Here is a 20,209-nt window from a genome sequence, read left to right on the forward strand (position 1 = left end):
GCTGGCCCCAGTGTCCCTAATGGCAGGGGTTTCCTGACCATTAACAAGAGCACTATCTTTATAATACTCTTTAGTATTATCTGGGATGGAATTATAGACATCTATATTCTGTTGTTCCCACAAGCCCAGGGACACTAAAGAAATACTAGCTGAGACTCTCATTGGTTCATCAGCCAATAGGTGAAAGGTTCCACTTGCCAAAGGTATGTCTTCCTCTGGGGAGAAGGCTAAGGAGACAGTGTGGAACCCTGAAGGTTTACCCTTACATCTGGGATCCCCTTTCACATGGAAAGTTGACCCACAAACATGACATTTCCCAAATGTCTTGATGAATGGGGGTTTGTTCTGACCTCTGTCTGGTTTGGGTCCAGATGGTGCACTAACCTGATTTGGGTTCCCTTGTGGTTTACCCTTATGTTGTTGTTTGTGGCCCTCTTTTGGATTGGAGGTATTAGAATTCTCCTTGTTATCTTTCTTTGGCTGTTTTCCTGGTTTTTCTGAGTAGCCCCATGTTAGGCAGAATCCTGTGCAGTTCCCTTAGGGAGCACCACAGAAGATTAAGTCTAGAGGTATGAGCAAAAAATCACCTTTGGTATCAGTCTGTACCACAAAGATTTAGTTGGTAGCTGTGGCTAAGAAGTCAAACTTATCTGAAGAGGTAGATGAGCAGTATTCAGGGTTTACACGATAGGTATTACAGTACTATGGAACAAGGAAACACTGACCAAAGCTTGGTATCAAAAAGAATATATATATTTGTTTTACACACTCTGATGTTCACACACAAATCACAATTATAAAAGCAAGTTGAATCAGTCAAGAAAAGTATACACAACTCCCTATTTAAATGTTAGACAAGTTTGAGCAAGAGCGAAAACTGAGAAAAAAGGCACAGTGAAAACCAAGCAGAAATGGCACTCTATCAATTTCTCAAAAGGGAGGGAAAGGCCAAGTTATACAGGAATATACTCTTAAACACACCAGCAACACTTCTCAAGAAGATTGTGAATAGTTTCGGCAAGGCAGTACTTTAGCATGTATAATACTGAGGTGAAAACCGAGCAAAATGGCACTTCACAAGTTTAAAAAGTGGGAAGGAAGAGGTGGTTATAAGAGTTGGGTGCAGCAACACATTTCTAGGTGAGAAGCAATCTAGAGAAGGCAGGTATAACAGATTCAGCCAGATTCAATAGGCCTGTGCCAGAGTCAGTGGTACAGGGCAAAGTGCCCAGGAGCAAAATGTTCTTGTAGCTGCAGTCACGTCTTTGTTAAACGATTCGAATGGTTGGTTGCAGAAGGTGAAAGACACTGTTAGATGATAGGGGCGGCCAACCCAGCAGGTAGATAAAGGATTTAAAACACCTTTAGCAGTACCCAACGAAAAGGGAGGCCTGGCGGAACAATGTACCTTAAAAGTAGAAGAGGCTCCTGCAGTGGCGGTAGTTCCTGGCAGTTCCTGCAGTTCGAGAGATCCAGCAGAGGAAGAGAGGCTCTCGTCGTGGAGGAAGGTTCGAGTTACTGCACTGCCCAGGGATGAAACCAGTCGCGGTGCTGCCAAACCAAATGAACGGTACGCTCCTTTAATTCGTGGTCCCGGAGGACTGGTGCCTGGCTCTCCAGTCTCCTAGTGCTTGGCACTGGCAATTCGACCAAGGCAGGTCCAGGAAGGCGATTGGCAAACTGGTCGGCCCCACCAGCTCAAGGGAAGAAGACTCTTGCAGGTAAAGATCTTCTCGAGTCGTTGGAGAAAAGTGGTGAGGATCTGCAGCAGGGCTTCACCGGTGGTTCAGTCGTTGCAGATATCTTTGGCTTCTCTCCTCTTCGGCTTTTTAGTTCCAGTGGCGACGATTTGTCCTCCAGTCCTCAGGACCCTGCTTTTATGCAGTAAGACCCCCACTCATACAGCCTAGCTGTCACTCACACAGTGGGGTGGCTCTCCTGGCGGGAGACCCCCTCAGCCTATCAGGGCAGAGTGCGACTTGGGTTGCGTAGGCAACCCTGTCCATGGTGCCTATTCCCCCTCCCACACATCCTGTCTACCTCAGACTCAGTGGCGTCGAAAGGAGGGCTCCTGTGCAGAAACCCGCCAAAAGGACGAACAAAGGATCCCCGACCTGGGTTAGGACTATAGAGAAAGACACGAGAAAGAAATTAAATCAAAGTTCTGGCAATAAATACCTACCAGATTAAAGTTAATATTAAAATAAACCGGCGGTATGTTAGAGGCTGTCAGTAAAAGTGGTAGCCTCGAACAATGGGAAAATCCCATAGGAAAATATTTGATGTTGAATATTTTCGGTAGTAACCACTGCCACCAGCCAGAAACCTTTGAGAGAGGGGCTGTACGGTACCCCCTCGAAAATGAACACCAGGGAAAAACTATTATCCCTTCCCAGTACCTCCATGGTAAGATGGGTTGTACTGGTTTTGTTCATAAGATTTGACTAGTAAAGTCAATGGGGACTTTACATGCCTTAGGAGACGGTAGTCAGTCCCAGGGTATGGAGTCTATGTTTGGGGGTCGCTCTGTGGTATGGCTCGGAGGGTGCTGTGTACTACACATGAAAAAGATGATTCCTATGAGGGTGAGAAAAACCCCATAGACCATAAGCCCACAAGATAGCCTAAAACACACACTAGCAATCTGCCTAAGAGTGGGAAAAAAGGGTCTCACTCTTAGCAGGAGAAAAAATAAACCCCTCAAATCCAGCAAAGCTGCTGGGGGACTCTATAGGTAAGGGAAATGAGCCCTAACACCCCAGAATCCTTGTGAGTAGCCCTGTTGGCAACCCACAAGTCCGCAGCCTTAGCTGCTTTCTTTGGATCTATCTCATTAGAATCAGCCAAGTGCTGTCTGGGCTCAGGAGAGCAGACATCAAAAATAGACTCCAATATAACAAGATTTCTCATTCCTTCATAAGTGTTTACCCTGTAACCCTTAATCCAACCATCTAAGTTTTTCAAACATTCACATACCCAGGTAGCCCAAGGGGTACCATCATGCTTTTCGAGGGTCTTACACCTCTTAAAGTACTGGGAAGGGGTCATCCCAAATCTAGCAATTAAAGCTAGCTTCACACACTCATAATCCATCCTATCCACCTCCCCCAACTCCATCACAACATCAGATGCAACAGTGGGTAGCCTAGAGAAGAGCCAGGGAAGCAAATGATACCCTGTAAAACCTAGAATACCATGGTTATATTTAAACATTGCCAAACAGTCCAAAATATCAAGTTTAACCTCATACATACCCACAATTTCTTCAGGCATACAGGGTCTCTTAGGACTGGAAGACCTAGAAGAGTCTGGGAGAGAAGCATTTTCAAGAGATAATGTTTTCATTTCTAGTTCATGATTCAACTCAATTTCTCTGAGCTTAAGTTCTTAGTGATTTTGTTCAGTTTGAGCATTTAAACATTTGAATTCCAGTTCAAGCCTCATTTTCTCTAGAGCAATGAACTCAGGAATGAGTGTAGGGCCTGTGGGGGTCCCGGTGGACAAGGGTTGAGGTTGCTGAGCAGGCAAGGGAGCAGAGAGGCCTACATTAGGAGACACATCTTCCTCTTCTAACTCATCATTAACAGACATAGTATCATCCTCAATACTTTCCACATTTGCTAGAGAGTCAGGCATTTCAGAGCCACTCCCTAGACTTTGGTTCTTTAACAACTTTTCAATCAATTCAGTATTTTTGCCTTTGGCAGAGAGTTTCCTTTCTTTACACAGATTTCCTAGATAATCTGCAGTGTAGCTCAGGGGGGTCTCCTGACTGTGGCTTTCCATATCAGTCATGATTAATATTGTATTTTAGTGATGTTAGCCTTGTGGTTAGTTGATCCAAGGTAATAGCAGCACTCTAAGTGTAACTACTATACTTTGATCCTCACCGCTGTACACCAGTGTTAGGCAGAATTATATGCAGTACCCTTTGGGAACACCACACACAATTAAGACTACAAGTGACAGGACAAATTCACCTTTGGTACAAGCCTGTACTACACAGTAAAAGTGGTAGCGATGGCTGAGCAGTCAGACTTATCTCAAGAGTAAGTGAGCAGTATCAAATAGTTACACAAAGGACAGCAATTACTATGATTCAAACAAACACTGACTCAAGGTTTCCAAGTAAAAGAATATACATTTATTTACTCTTTAGTTATATAACATTTCACTATCATAAAGCAGTTTAAAAATCACACTCTTAATACACCACACCACTCCCAATAAGTTCCAGACAAGTTAAGCTTACAAAATGAAGTGGGAACAAAATGGCACTCCAGCAATTTAAAAGGGAGGGAAAGACAAAGTTAACAGAAATTGAACCACACCAATAGGTAAGTACTCACATCAATTTAGCAAGAGGAACTACAGTGATGGAATCAGGTAGAAAAGGCTTATGGCCAAAGTCAATAGGTCAAATGTCTTTTGCTCAAGATCACACGGTTCAGGGTAGATCGCGGTAAAGTTCATGCCACGGGTTCCGGACGAGGTTGGTTGGTAGAAAAGTTAGTTTGAAGAGAAGGACAAGCCCTCGGATTCGAGAAAGATTTCAAACACTTTCACAGCGGCTGAACGAAACAAACAACCGGATATTTGCACAGTACCTTAAAAAGGAGAAGAAGTTGTAGCTGAGGCGGACGTTCCTGGTAGTTCCTACAGGCTCAGGGTTCCTAAAGCGACTGTTGGACTGACAAGAAGTAGGAAGATTGGAGGGTGCTGCACTACCCAGGGAAAAAACCAGCAGCAGAGCGAAAAAACAAATAAAAGGTGCGCTCCTTAAAACCCAGGCAGGGTCCGACCTTCCTGGCTATTCGGCCCACTGTGGCTCTGTACAGCGAATTCGACCAGAGGAGGGGTCCTGGCTTGAAGTTTGGGTGAACGGGTTGGTCCCACCAGCTTAAGGGAAGAAGATTCCTGGAGGATCTTCTCTGTCGTCGATTCTGAAGATTCGGACCTGCAGCAGGGCTTCACCGGGCGGTTCAGTCGTTGTAGGGGTCCTCTTCCATCAGCTCCTCATTGGTTCTTTCGTTCCAGTGGCGACTCTGCCTTTGCAGTCACAGAGACCTACTTTTTATGCAGTTTCCAAGGGAACCCATGGCAGGGGTCCTAAGCCCCCTCCCTCACATCCTGCCTACCCAGACTTTCAGGCGCCTTAACGAGGGCTTCTGTGCAGAAGCCCGCAAAAAGACGGCAAACAAAGGGACCAAACCTGGTTTGGCACGCAGAGTAAAACACGAGAAAGACTTTAACAAAAAGAAATGGTGAATAAACCCAGCCGGAACCGTAATAAAATATATTTGGTCAAGTGGATTTATGTTTGAGAGTAATAAAATAGCCTAAAACAATACCATGGTTATTTAATATAACCGCGGAATGAAAAATAGGGTAGTTACCACTGCCGCAAGCCAAGTCTTGATGAACAGGGAGCGAAACAATGCTCCAAGAGAAACAGACAAAAAGGGATAAGTATTAACCATTTCCAGTACTCCATGTAAGATGGGGTGTACTGGGTCTGTAATTTAAAGAGACAGCATAAAGTTAATGGCAACTTTACATGTTTCTGGGAGACAGTAGTCAGTCCCAGAAAAACAGAGTCAGTGGGAAGTCTAAAAGTCAACCCTGTGTCACTGCACTGAAGGTGCTGTGTAACACACAAAACTATGCTCATGGAGTAGGTGAGGCTCCAGAGCCCAAGATCACACAAATGGTAAAAACACAAACAGCAAAACACATGTAAGAGTGGGAAAAAGGCTCACACTCTTACCAGGTGAAAAAAATAAACTCTTGAAATCCAGCAAAGCTGCTGAGGGAATCATTAGGTAAGGGAAATCAGCCATTTATGAGAATTTTCCATAACAGTCCTCCACTCTACTCCCCGCCACCCGGTTCAGCTGTACCCCTCCTCTGTATCCCACCCCTGCTGTATATATGTTCTGTCGTTACCTCTGTAAATCGCTCTGTTGCTTCTTGAAGCTAGGACTGCGCTCAATAAATACAATAATAATAATAATAATAATAAATATTGAACTGGGTTCTACTTATAGTTAACATAAGAAGTTTTGTACATAATGCAAATTCTGTGTATCTGATTAATGTCAGTTGTGTGCAGCCAACCAAAACAAACGAAACAAACAAGGTGATGGCTGTAAGGGTTAGAATATATCTTAACCTCTGGCTTTGCTCTGGGCAACCATCCAGACCATCGTTCTTCACCTGCCAAGCCATCACAGAAGGGGAAAGACCATATGCAGATCATGCTTGGTCCTGCCAACCAATCACCACAGATGTTACTTTACATATTGTGAACAGATGGTCAACGGTTTGTTTCCTAAGGTTTTATTGTAACCCTCCATATCCCTGCAGTTACTTGTCTGGTTGTCGTAGTCTGCTTACCTAAATGGCCATCCCAAGGTAGTTTCTCGTTAAAACGTAGACCGGGATGGTCAAAACAGGAGCACAAGGCCAGTTGATGTCTGTTCGCAGAGATCCTCTGGCAGACACACACATGATATTGCACTCTTTAGCCTAAACTGTGAACTGTTGCTCCTGATTACAAGGAAGGGAAGCATCAGCCAATCTTTGGAGCGCAGCTGTGGTTATAAACGATGTGCGCTAGAATCTGCAGATTTGGTTAGTTTACTCCTAGAATCATATTTGGGTCCTTTAACAATTCCCCGTATTAAGTTACATCCAGATTGGTGTTGAGATAAAAACCAAAACACTCGCTACGATTTTTGTAATGCTCCCACGGAGTCATTCAATGTTCAATATATTTCAGAATTTCTTTTTTTGTAACTATTGGCATCGCTAGTAGAGCACGAGCAGAATAACGTGTTCGCTCGTGTGTTTATAAAAGTTTTTCTTTTGGCAAAACAATCACCAGTTAAATGACAAAAGAATGCTGAGGTTCGTAGGTCTGAAGCAAGTGCTATTAGGACCAAGAGGTGGAGACCAGGAAATGAAGCTCAGACAAGAAGAAGCAAAATTAATATGCAAATTTCGTTCATTAGAGAGGGGCTTGAACTCTGACAACGAAATGGCCTCTTTCTTGTGACTTGATGATATGTATTACAAATGGCAATGTATGGTATGGGGTGTTGGAAGACCCCGCAAGGGGCAACAGCCAGCATGACTGTTTAGGTTTAATAACCTCCACAGATTTTTTCAGTAAAGTACAAACTGGCACCCTTTCTTGCCATGCTTTACTCATTCAAACACCATATGCAAATTTAGTACAATTATTACTCTATCAGAAGTCAAATATAGTAAAAATTAAATTTAGCTAATTAAGTTTCAATAAGAACGATACTAGAAAGATTATAACAGTACACAACACATATCACTATGTTGCTTAAAACATGGCCGCCAAATTTGTAAACAAAGGTTAATGAGAATAATCGTTCACATGACACGGCATGACTCTGTCTTAAGTATTATTTTATATCTATTTTGATTTTAATTTGTATTAAGCCCGATCAGGCCCCAACAATGTACAGCGAATACACTGATGTGAGGCAAATACAAAAACACAACTAATTGACAATACACACTTTACATACTAACTAGGAACTGAGCCCAAAGTATGGCCGCCGCTAAGGAAACAGGAAGGTGGATCAGGTTGCTAAGCAACAGCTGTATATATAGAACAGAAACTGGCAGAGACGCAGAGCGAACTAGGACATATTCGTACGAGAATGAGAACAGAAGGTAAGCGTCCATGAGGGGCTTCCTAGGCAAACTTTTAAAAACACACGAGCGAACACGTGATTCTGCTCGTGCTCTACTAGCGATGCCAATACAAAGTTACAAAAAAAGAAATTCTGAAATATATTGAACATTGAATGACTCCGTGGGAGCATTACAAAAATCGTAGCGAGTGTTTTGGTTTTTTATCTCAACACCAATCTGGATGTAACTCAATACGAGGAATTGTTAAAGGACCCAAATATGATTCTAGGAGTCAACGAACCAAATCTGCAGATTCTAGCGCAACTCGTTTATAACGTAAGATAAATTAAAAGTTAGAATGGGATTAGTGCAGAAACAGACACGTTGGTACTTATCACTTTTATGTATTTTCTCAATTAGCTTGGGATTTAACCCCTGACTTGAAATACAAGACAGAGCGTAAAACAGGAACAAGTAATTTTGGGTAAGCTCTTAAACCCTAATACCGTACAAATCTTTTATTATCAAAATGGTCAAGTAAATGCAAACTTAGTAAAATAAGAAAAGAGTGATTGATGAATGTCTATAATGTTCAAAATACATACCTAAGTAACTAATATGTTTTTTTATTTTTCATCTTTCATCATTTTCTTTCTTTTTGATTTTTTTTTCTCTCATTCCTAAACAATCCTACCCTTTACCCCTGCCTCAATGGCCATTTTCTTTGAATGGATTTTTCTTGTTTGTGTAATGACTATTTGAAGATTACATAAATATATTTTTGACTTTGTGAACTTGCTAAAACAATAAACCCTGATTTGAGAAAGACGGAGAACCCGTCGAAACACGTGTTATCACAGAGGGCACTGTTGTAATAATAAAAACTTCTAGAAACTACATTGGGAAACGGAGAAAGGAGTTATGTGATTTTCTCACTCTCAGAAAGACGTGGGCGCATGGGCTCAATGCTTAAGTAACTGCCACATTTTTGTCTAGTGTTGAGAACCACATCATCGGCATATGTTGAAACAGGAATGTCGAAAAGTGTGAGGTGGGAGGCACAACAATGAGTAACAAAAAATCTTTCGTAAAGTCAATATGGAGCTTTACTGCTCCTTCTCATTAGTTTAGTCAGTCGATAAATAAGACTTCGGGTGCAGCAGGGTAGACCTCGAGGCCACTCCAGATCCAAAGAAAGAAGCACAAAACAAACACCGGATGTTGCAAGCCAGTAGCCATATGCTGCACTCCAAACGGGACTACGTCCCAGGTATACTTATATCCAATTATAAAGCGGGGTATCCACCAAAGTGGAAGCCGCGGTTTAAATTGGTATGTTAAAAAAACTCTTAATTGTGTAAAGTAGTACAAAACAAATCTATCTTTCAATACACGTACATATGTACATAAGGTAAAAGGAAGTCCCCTTAATCCAGTGTAGCCAAGAGCCACCAAGACCGTACTAAAGAAGGTAGACAGTATATATTTGGTATATAACAATTTAGGAAAAAAAATTGAAAAACATAAATCAAGCTGTTCGATCACCAGCGTGTGTCAAATAAATCAATCTTTGATTCCAAAAATCACAAATACAGTCGGGTCCAGTGTCAAGCACAGGTACTCAGTATTCATATGCATTTAAATCATCAACAGAATCATCGATTGAATTCAAATAACAAAAGAATTCAACCCAAAGATGTATGTAATGAGTTCTATCATGTGTCCTCAACACTCCTAGATGTTTAGAGGTGCCAACGCGTTTCGGATTCCGATGAATCCATCTTCAGGGCCAGGTGTGTAAAGTTTCAGGGGAATTGTCCTTTATAGTCGAAGGAATGAAGCAATCACTTCAACCCGATCCGGAGGCAAGTGCATCGCCCCTGGTGTGATTAGGCTGTTGGGTGGTCAGTCATACAGGAAACGTATTGTAGATTCGGTTTACTTCAGCGGAACGCAGCCCTCGAGACGCCCGGAATGTCCTCACTGCTGCTATGAGGGGTATCTGGAGCAAAGAGTACATGGTATTCTGCTGGGGAGTTAAAATTCAGATTTAAAGCCATTGAGGCTGTCCTATGATATATGATATGATAGGTTATTTATAATGCGCTTAATACCCAGAGGTTTCTAAGCGCGGACCCGCAAATCAAAGCTGTGTTGCTCCGTGTCGTCTTGCTTCCAAGGTGAGCACGTTGCCCCTGAGCTATCCTCCCGAGGCAATATCTGGCGCACACCCGACCCCCCCATCTGCACCAACGTCTGGTCTCAATTGCCCTTATGCACCACATCCTACCTTTGCCTTAATATTTGTTATTAAATAGCCAACTATCCCGCTGGGATACCCAACTCCAGGAGGCTGGACCGTAAAAAGAGGCGGGAGAAAATGATCCAGCTCTTTAGAGATTGGTAATGGTGCCGCTATGGGAGGGTGAGGGTCTGCTCTCACAGGATAGAGAGCAGAGAATGCTTCATAGTGCTCGCTCTCACAGGATAGAGAGCAGAGAATGCTGCGTAGTGCGCGCTCTCTAAGGCAGAGGGAAAGGGTCTGCTCTCACGGGATAGAGAGCAGAGAATCCTGCATAGTGCACGCCCTCTGAGGCAGAGGGAAAGGGTCTGCTCTCACGGGATAGAGAGCAGAGAATCCTGCATAGTGCACGCCCTCTGAGGCAGAGGGAGAGGGTCCGCTCTCACGGGATAGAGAGCAGAGAATGCTGCGGAGTGCGCGCTCTCTGAGACAGAGGGAGAGGGTCTGCTCTCACGGGATAGAGAGAGGGTCTGCTCTCACAGGATAGAGAGCAGAGAATGCTGCAGAGTGTGCACTCTCTGGGTCAGATGGAGAGGGTCTGCTCTCACGGAATAGAGAGAGGGTCTGCTCTCACAGGATAGAGAGCAGAGAATGCTGCAGAGTGTGCACTCTCTGGGTCAGAGGGAGAGGGTCCGCTCTCACGGGATAGAGAGCAGAGAATGCTGCGGAGTGCGCGCTCTCTGAGACAGACGGAGAGGGTCTGCTCTCACATGATAGAGAGCAGAGAAGGCTGCGGAGTGCGCGCTCTCTGAGACAGACGGAGAGGGTCTGCTCTCACATGATAGAGAGCAGAGAAGGCTGCGTAGTGCGAGCTCTCTGAGGCAGAGGATCTGCTCTCACAGGATCGAGAGCAGAGAATGCTGCAGAGTGCACACTCTCTGGGTCAAAGAGAGAGGGTCTTCTCTCACAGGATAGAGAGCAGAGAATGCTGTGTAGTGCGCACTCTCTGGGGCAGAGGGAGAGGGTCTGCTCTCACAGGATAGAGAGCAGAGAATGCTGTGTAGTGCGCACTCTCTGGGGCAGAGGGAGAGGGTCTGCTCTCACAGGATAGAGAGCAGAGAATACTGCGTAGTGCACACTCTGCGAGGCAGAGGGAGAGGGTCTGCTCTCACAGGATAGAGAGCAGAGAATTCTGCGTAGTGCGCACTCTGTGAGATAGAGGGAGAGGGTCTGCTCTCACAAGATAGAGAGCAGAGAATGCTGCGTAGTGTGCGCTCTCTGAGGCAGAGGGAGAGGGTCTGCTATCACAGGATAGAGAGCAGAGAATGCTACGGAGTGCGCACTCTCTGAGGCAGAGAGAGAGGGTCTGCTTTCACAGGATAGAGAGCAGAGAATGCTGCATAGTGCGCGCTCTGTGAGGCAGAGGGAGAGGGTCTGCTCTCACAGGATAGATAGCAGAGAATGGTTCATAGTGCGCACTCTCTAGGGCAGAGGGAGAGGGTCTGCTCTCACATGATAGATAGCAGAGAATGGTTCATAGTGCGCGCTCTCTAAGGCAGAGGGAGAGAGTCTGCTCTCACAGGATAGAGAGCAGAGAATGCTGCGGAGTGCGCGCTCTCTGAGGCAGAGGGAGGGAGAGGGTCTGCTTTCACAGGATAGAGAGCAGAGAATGCTGTGTAGTGCGAGCTCTCTGAAGCAGAGGGATAGGGTCTGCTTTCACAGGATAGAGAGCAGAGAATGCTGTGTAGTGCGTGCTCTCTGAGGCAGAGGGAGAGGGTCTGCTCTCACATGATAGCAGAGAATGTTTCATAGTGCACGCTCTCTAAGGCAGAGGGAGAGGGTCTGCTCTGACAGGATAGAGAGCAGAGAATGCTGCGTAGTGCGCGCTCTCTGGGGCAGTGGGAGAGGGTCTGCTCTCACAGGATAGAGAGCAGAGAATGCTGCGTAGTGTGCGCTCTCTGGGGCAGAGGCAGAGGGTCTGCTCTCACAGGATAGAGAGCAGAGAATGCTGCGGAGTGCGCGCTCTGTGACGCAGAGGGAGAGGGTCTGCTCTCACAGGATAGAGAGCAAAGAATGCTGCGTAGTGCGTGCTCTGTGAGGCAGAGGGAGAGGGTCTGCTCTCACAGGATAGAGAGCAGAGTATGCTGCGGAGTGCGCACTCTCTGAGGCAGAGGGAGAGGTTCTGCTCTCACATGATAGATAGCAGAGAATGCTTCATAGTGCGCGCTCTCTAAGGCAGAGGGGAGGGTCTGCTCTGACAGGATAGAGAGCAGAGAATGCTGTGTAGTGCGCGCTCTCTGGGGCAGAAGGAAAGTGTCTGCTCTCACAGGATAGAGAGCAGAGAATGCTGCATAGTGCGCGCTCTCTGAGGCAGAGGGAGAGGGTCTGCTCTCACAGGATAGAGAGCAGAGAATGCTACGGAGTGTGCACTCTCTGAGGCAGAGGGAGAGGGTCTGCTTTCACAGGATAGAGAGCAGAGAATGATGTGTAGTGCGCGCTCTCTGAGGCAGAGGGAGAGGGTCTGCTCTCACATGATAGATAGCAGAGAATGCTTCATAGTGCGCGCTCTCTAAGGCAGAGGGGAGGGTCTGCTCTGACAGGATAGAGAGCAGAGAATGCTGCGTAGTGTGCACTCTCTGGAGCAGTGGGAGAGGGTCTGCTCTCACAGGATAGAGAGCAGAGAATGCTGTGTAGTGCGTGCTCTCTGAGGCAGAGGGAAAGGCTCAGCTCTCACAGGAAAAGGTATAGCAATGCTCTCAAGCCCCTTACCACCCAGGCTTCAACATGTCTGACCATTTGGTGTGAATTTCTGGACAGAGGGTGGAAATAACTGGCAAATATTGACTTGCTCACTGTGCTCAGAGAGGCACAGCTCCACCTCACTGATGAAGCCCAGCCAGGCGGAAACACGTGTCTGGGGATGCTGTTGGTACTCTTGCTCAGAAGGGAATTTCCATAGCATTTCGGTGCTGGACTACCCATGTAGGTGGGACAAAGACTGATATGCAAATGGATATTTCTCCTCTGTGAAAGGTACAGTGAGCTAAAGTGTGGCTGCGGACTCTCGAGCGGGTACTTTCCCAAGGAACAGGTCAATGGGCCGTGTTCGTTCTCGTAGAGGGGAGCCAATGTCTATTTTTTGATTGCTTGGAAAATATGCCTGGAAAAGCTTTGCAAGGACTTTGCCATGCATCGGAGTTTGACGTTTTCTGTTTTTTCTGTAATAAAGGCTTATCTGAAGCATTTGTGATTTTTTTTTTTAGCTGATCCAGGTTTCAATTCTCTGGTGGTGAGAGAGTCGTCTACACTGAAGCTTTCTCCCGATCGGACTCCAGTTGGGCACAAGTGCAAGAGAAAGAGCGCAAGCCACCGAAGCGTTAAAGAGCTGCTCAGCCTCTTCCTCTGGAAAACGCAACCCCCAACAAAGCCAACAGGACTGAGATCAAGCTTCTTGTTGCACGTGGCTGTTATTTATTTTTCTGTTGTGTTGCCTGTTCTGACTTAACCAGCAGAAGACCTGCAACCAAATCCCCTGGACTGAGTGTTTCCCCTTTTCTACGTTTCTGACTCTTTGTTGCCTCCTCCTTTTTTCCTCGCTACCCTACATTGCTCTGTAGCTCTGATCCACGGGTGAACTTCCAGTGGTGTTTGGTAGGTGGCGCTGTGGCGTGTGTGTCTTGTTAACTGAAATTACCTACTCTACTCTCACATTGATGTTACTTGGTACACATGATCCAGTGCTCCAATCGCAAGGATGTCAACCAATACTTTTCCAGATCTGTACACGCTGTAACTGCGGCCCTACCTGTGTCCAACTGCCCTACCATTTCTGAAGGTAAACCGTAGGAGTCCATACACCACTAAACTGTGGCCTCACACATACATGTTGTTACTGACTTCCTATCCAATCTCAGTAAATGCCAGTGTACACAGCATAAAGGAACACAATCTCTCACAAGACTTTGCTACACCGCTTCAAATGAGATACCTGCGATTACCTGCAAACCTTTGTTATAGTACCACGCTTTTGTCGTCTGTGTCGTAGGCTAGCCTTGTGTGCTTAACAACCGGTCCTAGAATTTGCCTTTCAAACAACCCGCATAGTTTAATATCATCCGGCTACTCTTACCATGCTCGTTTCAGCTACGCCTACCGTGCGTATTTGCCACCTACTGTTAACTCGCGTAATCTACCCTGCCTGGTGACTGCCCTTTGTACCTTTCTCTAGGTCTACTCTACCACGCCTGATCGGTACATTTTCTACTCACGTAGGCAACGGCTCTCAGCCAATTCATGCAGCAGGTTAATCTATAACATGTGACAAACCTATCCCTTGAAGACTAGCAGATGGGACCACATGTTGTTACTATCTTCTAATAACCTGCCAGGCCACATTAGTAACCTACCTCCAGGTCTCCGCAAAGACTGTATACTTGCTTTTCTTGACTACGTACTGTATTATTACTCTAAACTGTTTATTGCTCAATTGCTAATCATGCCAAGTTGTTAGGTATGTCTGTGCAGTAGCATCTGCTTGCTCAAAACATTCTCGATTAATACATAGGACAAACGTCAGTGTTTGCCAGTACTTAGATCTACACTGGAACCTTGTAACATAATGTACCTCTACTGACAATTGACCTAAATTACTACCTTCCCGTAGCTCGTTCCCTGGTACTTATGCACCATTCTGGTAACATAACCATGTATGCTGTCACCATTATTATTGTCAGCCTTTTGATATCTCTCACTGGCGGTAGCATATCTGCGGTAGTACATCTGCTCTAGCTGCAGATATCTCTAATCAAAAGATTGACGTCCAAACCTACATGCCGTGGGTTTTAATTAAGGTTCTGCTTCCTACCATGACCACTCCTTCTACTCAACCTTATTGGATCAAGCCAACTAAAGTCCTGCCACCCCTTAAGCCTATCACTCAGCCAACAACCATTAGACCTTCTAAATTCCTGCCTCAGTGAAATCCTGGAGCTAATTATCTAAATACAGGTGTCATCCTTACATTCGAGGTTCATTGTACCTTAACTCCTAACCAATGGATTCAGCGCTTTGCTACTAGACCTACACCTAACCAACCCTGCTCTACCACTATAAGAAATTATAGGCTTAGTTCCAGACTCAAGAAAAGCTACTTACCGTCCACAAGCCCTTATCGCAAACTTAATCAATAGAATCTCTCTCAGAAGAGCTCCAAATCAAAGACTAACCAATCTAATAAAACCCAGCCTGGTCAGAGAACTTCACCTCATGACCTGGACCTTTCAAACAACAAATCTCTGCATATCAAAGGGGCCCTCATCAATGCGACATCCATGGTAGCCCATGCGCTAGACATGGCCGACCTGATCACCTCCAAGCAATTAGACTTCTTAGCAATAAAAGAGACGTGGCTCCATGCAGCTGCTGGGCCTTCCCTCTTACGTGCTGTCCCTGAGAACTACACTATCCTGAGATTGAACAAAGAAACTTCCAGAGGCGGCGGCATCGCCTTCATTGCCAAATCTAATCTGGGACTTAAAAGAGTTTCTACACATCCTCCTTTCATATCAGGTGAACTGTTGACAGTTAAATGACCTCTTACTAATTCACGTACCATAACTACGCACCTGCGATAAAGACCTCCCGGCCCCATTGGCTCCTTTGAGGAAGACATTACAACTCTACTCTCGACTAATACTAAACCTACCTCGCAAATTCTAGTTCTAGGAGACTTTAATATAGGTCTCAACGACCCTAACAATCAACTTGCCTTGGCACTTGCTAACTCTATAGCGGAATTAGGCTTTACTCAAAGGGTCAATAAGCCAACAGACGCTAAAGGTAGAACCTTAGACTGAGTAGCTGACCTTAATTGTGAGGCAGTAATAACGTCCATTGAACCTTACACCTGGACAGACCATCATTTACTGGCCTTCACTATCCAAGACAGCCCACTACCTATCAGGACCAACCTTCTGGCCCCTAAACTTCTCACCAGGAATAAATGGAACATTACGATGGACAAGTTACGGCCGCATATCCTCCCTATCCCAAACTCTCTGCCTGTTACTTCAGACCCGGCAGTGCTAGTAGACTTATATAACTCTACTATCACCCAAGCTATGGATAACATTGCACCCCTAAAAATGTGCAAAGGCAAACCTACAGCCCACCTCAATTCATGGTTTACTCAAAATCTCAAAGCCCTATCGGCAGAACAAATTTAAGTTATAGCCCTTTGGAAAAATCACCCAAGAGCTTTAAACAAATATAACCTACTGAAAATCACAGCTAAATACAAACTGGAGATCCTGTAAACTAAACGGGACACATACGATAGGATTAACAAAGCCAGCTCCAGCACTGGAGTACTCTTTGCCATCCTAAGAGAAATGGAACCCCCTATCCCCCCAATGGGCAGCTGCCCCAAGGATAAAACCTGGTGCACTAATATTCAAAATGCACCGTCCAACAAAATCTCTAAAATAGCAGCAACAAAACATAACATTCCTAATCCTTGTACCCTTCAGAGACCCTAATCAAACTCCACTAAACCTCCCCAGCGATTCAAATTTGCCCAAGTTTCCACCCAAGAAGTGGAAGACATCATAGCCTCAGTTAAACCTTCTAGCTGCCAGGGAGATTCCTGCCCGGCCTCTATCATCAAAGAAGCGGCTAGAGACCTAGCCCCTTTCCTTACCACTCTAATTAATTATTCATTTAAAACATGCACCATCGCCACCAACCTCAAGGACTCTTGGATCCTACAGCTCTTAAAGAAACCTACATTGGACCCAAATATCCCGACTAATTATAGACCCATAACAACAGTCCCTTTCCTTTTAAAAATAATTCACAAAGCTGCTTACCTTCAGATACAGTTGTACTTGGTGCTCAACAATCTTCTAGGGCTCTAGCAGTCTGGCTTCTGACCTAAACACGGCACAGAAACAGCCTTGATTGTTCTGAAGAACCAAATTGACGAACTTAAGGACAGAAGGAAACTGGCCCTCCTTCTTACTAGACCTCTCGGCCGCCTTTGATTTGGTGGATCATTAAGTGCTGTGCAAGCACTTGACCACATCTGCCCACTTCTCCCCGGAAGCAACAGCCTGGATTCAATCCTTTCTGAATAATAGACGTATTATAGTGTTCTCACCCTCTGCTTCAGCAGAACCAACACCTATAACATGTGGAGTACCGCAAGGTTCATGCATATCTCCTACTATGCTCAATATTTTCACTAAACCGTTGTTCGATGACGTAGATAATCTGGGTGTCACCTACACCAACTATGCAGATGACACCCAGATCCTCATACCTCTCCCAGGAGAGTATGACATGGACCTGGCCTTGGTCAATACAATGTATCTCATCATTCAGGCCTGGATGGCCTCTCCCGGCCTCAGTCTGAATGATGAATAGACTGAGCTCTTGTTCCTGGGCAAAGTGGCGAAGGAGGCAAAAACCTTGGGTTTCTACTTACATTCAGCCATGAACATGCATAAGCAAGTCAATGCCACAGCCTGTGTGACAGCATACACCTGCAAGCTGATCCATGCCTGCAAGCCATTCTTATCCACAGCCAGCTGCATTACCCTAGTGAGAGCATTAATACTCTTGAAACTAGACTATTGCAACGCACTCTACCTTGGCTCAAGCAAACATATTGTCAACAAACATCAAATATTACAGAACAATGCACTAAGAACTGCACATTCCAAGAAGACAACACATTTCGGAGGCTAGATGCAGTAATAATTGGCTTTTAGTCAAGGATAGGATACAATTTAAAGTTGTTTCGCTTACACATAAATGCCTAACTAACTCAGCCCCAAAATACCTAATGGAAAAAAGTGTAAAAAATACAACGACACGCCCCACTAGGACCTTACACTCATTTTGCCTCATGGTCCCTAGATATAAGCTGAAGACAGTATTGGGAAGCAGCTTTCCCGTCATGGGACGCCCTGCCTACAACCTTAAGAGCTGACCAGTCCTTCTTCCGCTTTAAGAAAAGCACCAAAGTGAGCTCCTTGCAAAGGATCCATGACCGGCACCAACATGCCACTATTATTACTAGCTAGAGTACTAGACTGCTTGTATCTATGGAAACTGGCTTTGTATATTTCTGATGTATAATATTGTTAATTTCATTGTGTAAATAATGTAAAGAATGTCCTGCAACTATTCTACTATGTACTTGATCCTATATGCAACTTGTAATCTACAAACAACCTGTAACGCGCACAGACACCTCCGGGTGTGGAGCGCTATATAAACAAACAAACAAACAAACAAACAATTCCACAATGAGGGTGAAACATGCATGTGGCTGGCTGGTGCATCACTGAGCTGTGTTGGTCTTGCGCTGATAAAGCTATGTATGAAGTAGCGCTGCCGGATGGCACTAAAACAAATCTGTCATGTAGTGTGAAATGCCACCCTGGTAGGTACGCAGTAGGGCAGTTCGGCTGCCTGAAGCAGAGTAAGGAGCAGAGACAGTCTGATAGTTAGAGCTGCTCCACTCCACCAGTGAAGATGGGGAGGACAAAGTGGAAGCAGCGTGTGCGTGAGGTGATCGCCTGCCCTGAGAAGGGCAGGGGCTGGCACACTTTCTCACTGTGCCCATTTTCTCTTCTGGATGCACCGCATGGGTGTGCAGAGGCAACCCCAAAAGAGCTCTTCAGCACTGCCTTTCCCCACTCCTTTCTCCCTGGCATAACTGATGGCCAATACCACCAGAAATACAAGGCTGGAACACGTTCAGGCAGGAAGCACTGTCCTACCATGCATCGATGCATACCAACAGCAGGCACAAACGACTGACATGAGCTACAGATGACTCCCATATGCCCACACATAAATGATGGGCACGCATGCAGTTACAAATGACTGCCATACCTCTGATGCGGAGGCTGACATACCCCCAGCTATACCTGACAGTTACCACTGTGGCATAAAAGGAACACCACCCAAGCATAAATAATGGTAACACCTTGACATAAATGACACCGCGCTTAATTTGTGCCGGTGTTTGCCGGTGGGCAACACCAGCACTATTTTTTGGGTACCGGAACTAATTGATGCAGCAGGCGGCACAGGTGTAATTGTTTGGTTTGTTAGAGTTCCACACATCGATCATAAATCATTGTGATTTGTGATCTCTATCACTCTCTGCTTGCAGTTGCAGGTCATGGCTGGCTGGGCCTGGGACTATGATATACGCGCTCGCGCCGGGCGTTGGGTTTCATCTGTGAGGTACCCGCTGAACGTGGTTTGCAAATGCATAGCACGTGGACTGGGCAGCCAAGTTGTGCCGTGTTTTGAGGCATATTACACTCTAGATCAGGAGGGAAAGAAAACTAAGGGTTCTTTCCCAGACTGTTCCAGCCCCATGACACCAACGGCAAGGTGGTAATGTACTATGCCATCTACCGTTTTTTTACCTTTTTCTCATAGACTGGTTTTTGAGTCATGAAATATACCAGCTTGTGAGGAAGCTTAGACTGTCCTGATGAATGTGGCTTTATTAAAGTTAGGCCACTGAAACCGGTCGACAGGGTTTGTTACATCTAAAAAGGCACCAATTTGCCTATATTTTAGCTTGAGCAAACCATTTTACATTGTCCCACTTTCCGATAGTAAAAAATCGATTCCATATGGAAAGTGGTGACTGTATTGTCTTTGTCTTTTGTTGGAATAGGAATCCATCCTATTTCTCTTGTCTGTGTCATTTTAACCCGTGCAACCTAGGGTCAGTGTGACAATCAATGGGTTATTAAAGAATTGTCTATCCCATTAGATGCCACAGGAGTCCCTAAAGAGGAAGAATTGATCCTCTTTACCTTCCTGGGTGTGCTTCTTTTTCTTCCCTTTTTTACTGGTAGTCTCTTCCGATTTAAGTCAATCTGGAGGAGAGTGGTCTGGGACTCACAAGGTTGAATGTATTACACACCATAGAAGTTGGTAATTTAATTCTAATTCTGTCACCATTAGACAGGCGTTGTAACACCGCAACCTAGCTGAGAGTGCATAGTAGGCAGGGTTAGTACTCTTGTTTCGCTCTATCCTTCTGTCTTCTGCCACAGCCTTGTTCTATTTTTCACGACTAGACTCGAGTCCACACCACAGTAATCTTTGGCTTTGGTTTTATCAACTGGACCTTGTCTTGGGTCTTTTTGTCGGCTGCTAGTAGCCTTTAATACAGATGTGTGTTGCCTAATCTTTTTGTGTGAACATTATCTACTAAGAGCAATACCCTGTCAACTTTGTAGAATCTGCCCCATTGTTTGGTTA

At 45.1% G+C, this 20,209-nt stretch overlaps 1 protein-coding gene across 5 annotated transcripts in view; it reads left to right on the top strand.

Moving 5' to 3' along the window:
• The window catches only part of LOC138525644 (Fc receptor-like protein 5), an 800,717-nt gene extending 782,502 nt beyond the window's left edge, over positions 1-18,215 (top strand). For 2 of the 5 annotated variants that reach the window (XM_069635696.1, XM_069635700.1), the window contains 2 exons: positions 8,092-8,155; positions 13,177-18,215. In XM_069635696.1, coding sequence (XP_069491797.1) covers positions 8,092-8,110 — 19 coding nt within the window. In that variant the 3' untranslated portion in view covers positions 8,111-8,155; positions 13,177-18,215. Of the gene's footprint in view, positions 1-8,091; positions 8,156-13,176 lie in introns of those variants that run through there. The other 3 variants (XM_069635697.1, XM_069635699.1, XM_069635698.1) reach the window with 2 other exon arrangements.
• The last annotated feature ends 1,994 nt before the right edge of the window (positions 18,216-20,209 follow it).

This window comes from Ambystoma mexicanum, chromosome 7p (genome assembly GCF_040938575.1).
Source record: "Ambystoma mexicanum isolate Mex_15411 chromosome 7p, UKY_AmexF1_1, whole genome shotgun sequence".
NCBI lineage: Eukaryota > Metazoa > Chordata > Amphibia > Caudata > Ambystomatidae > Ambystoma > Ambystoma mexicanum.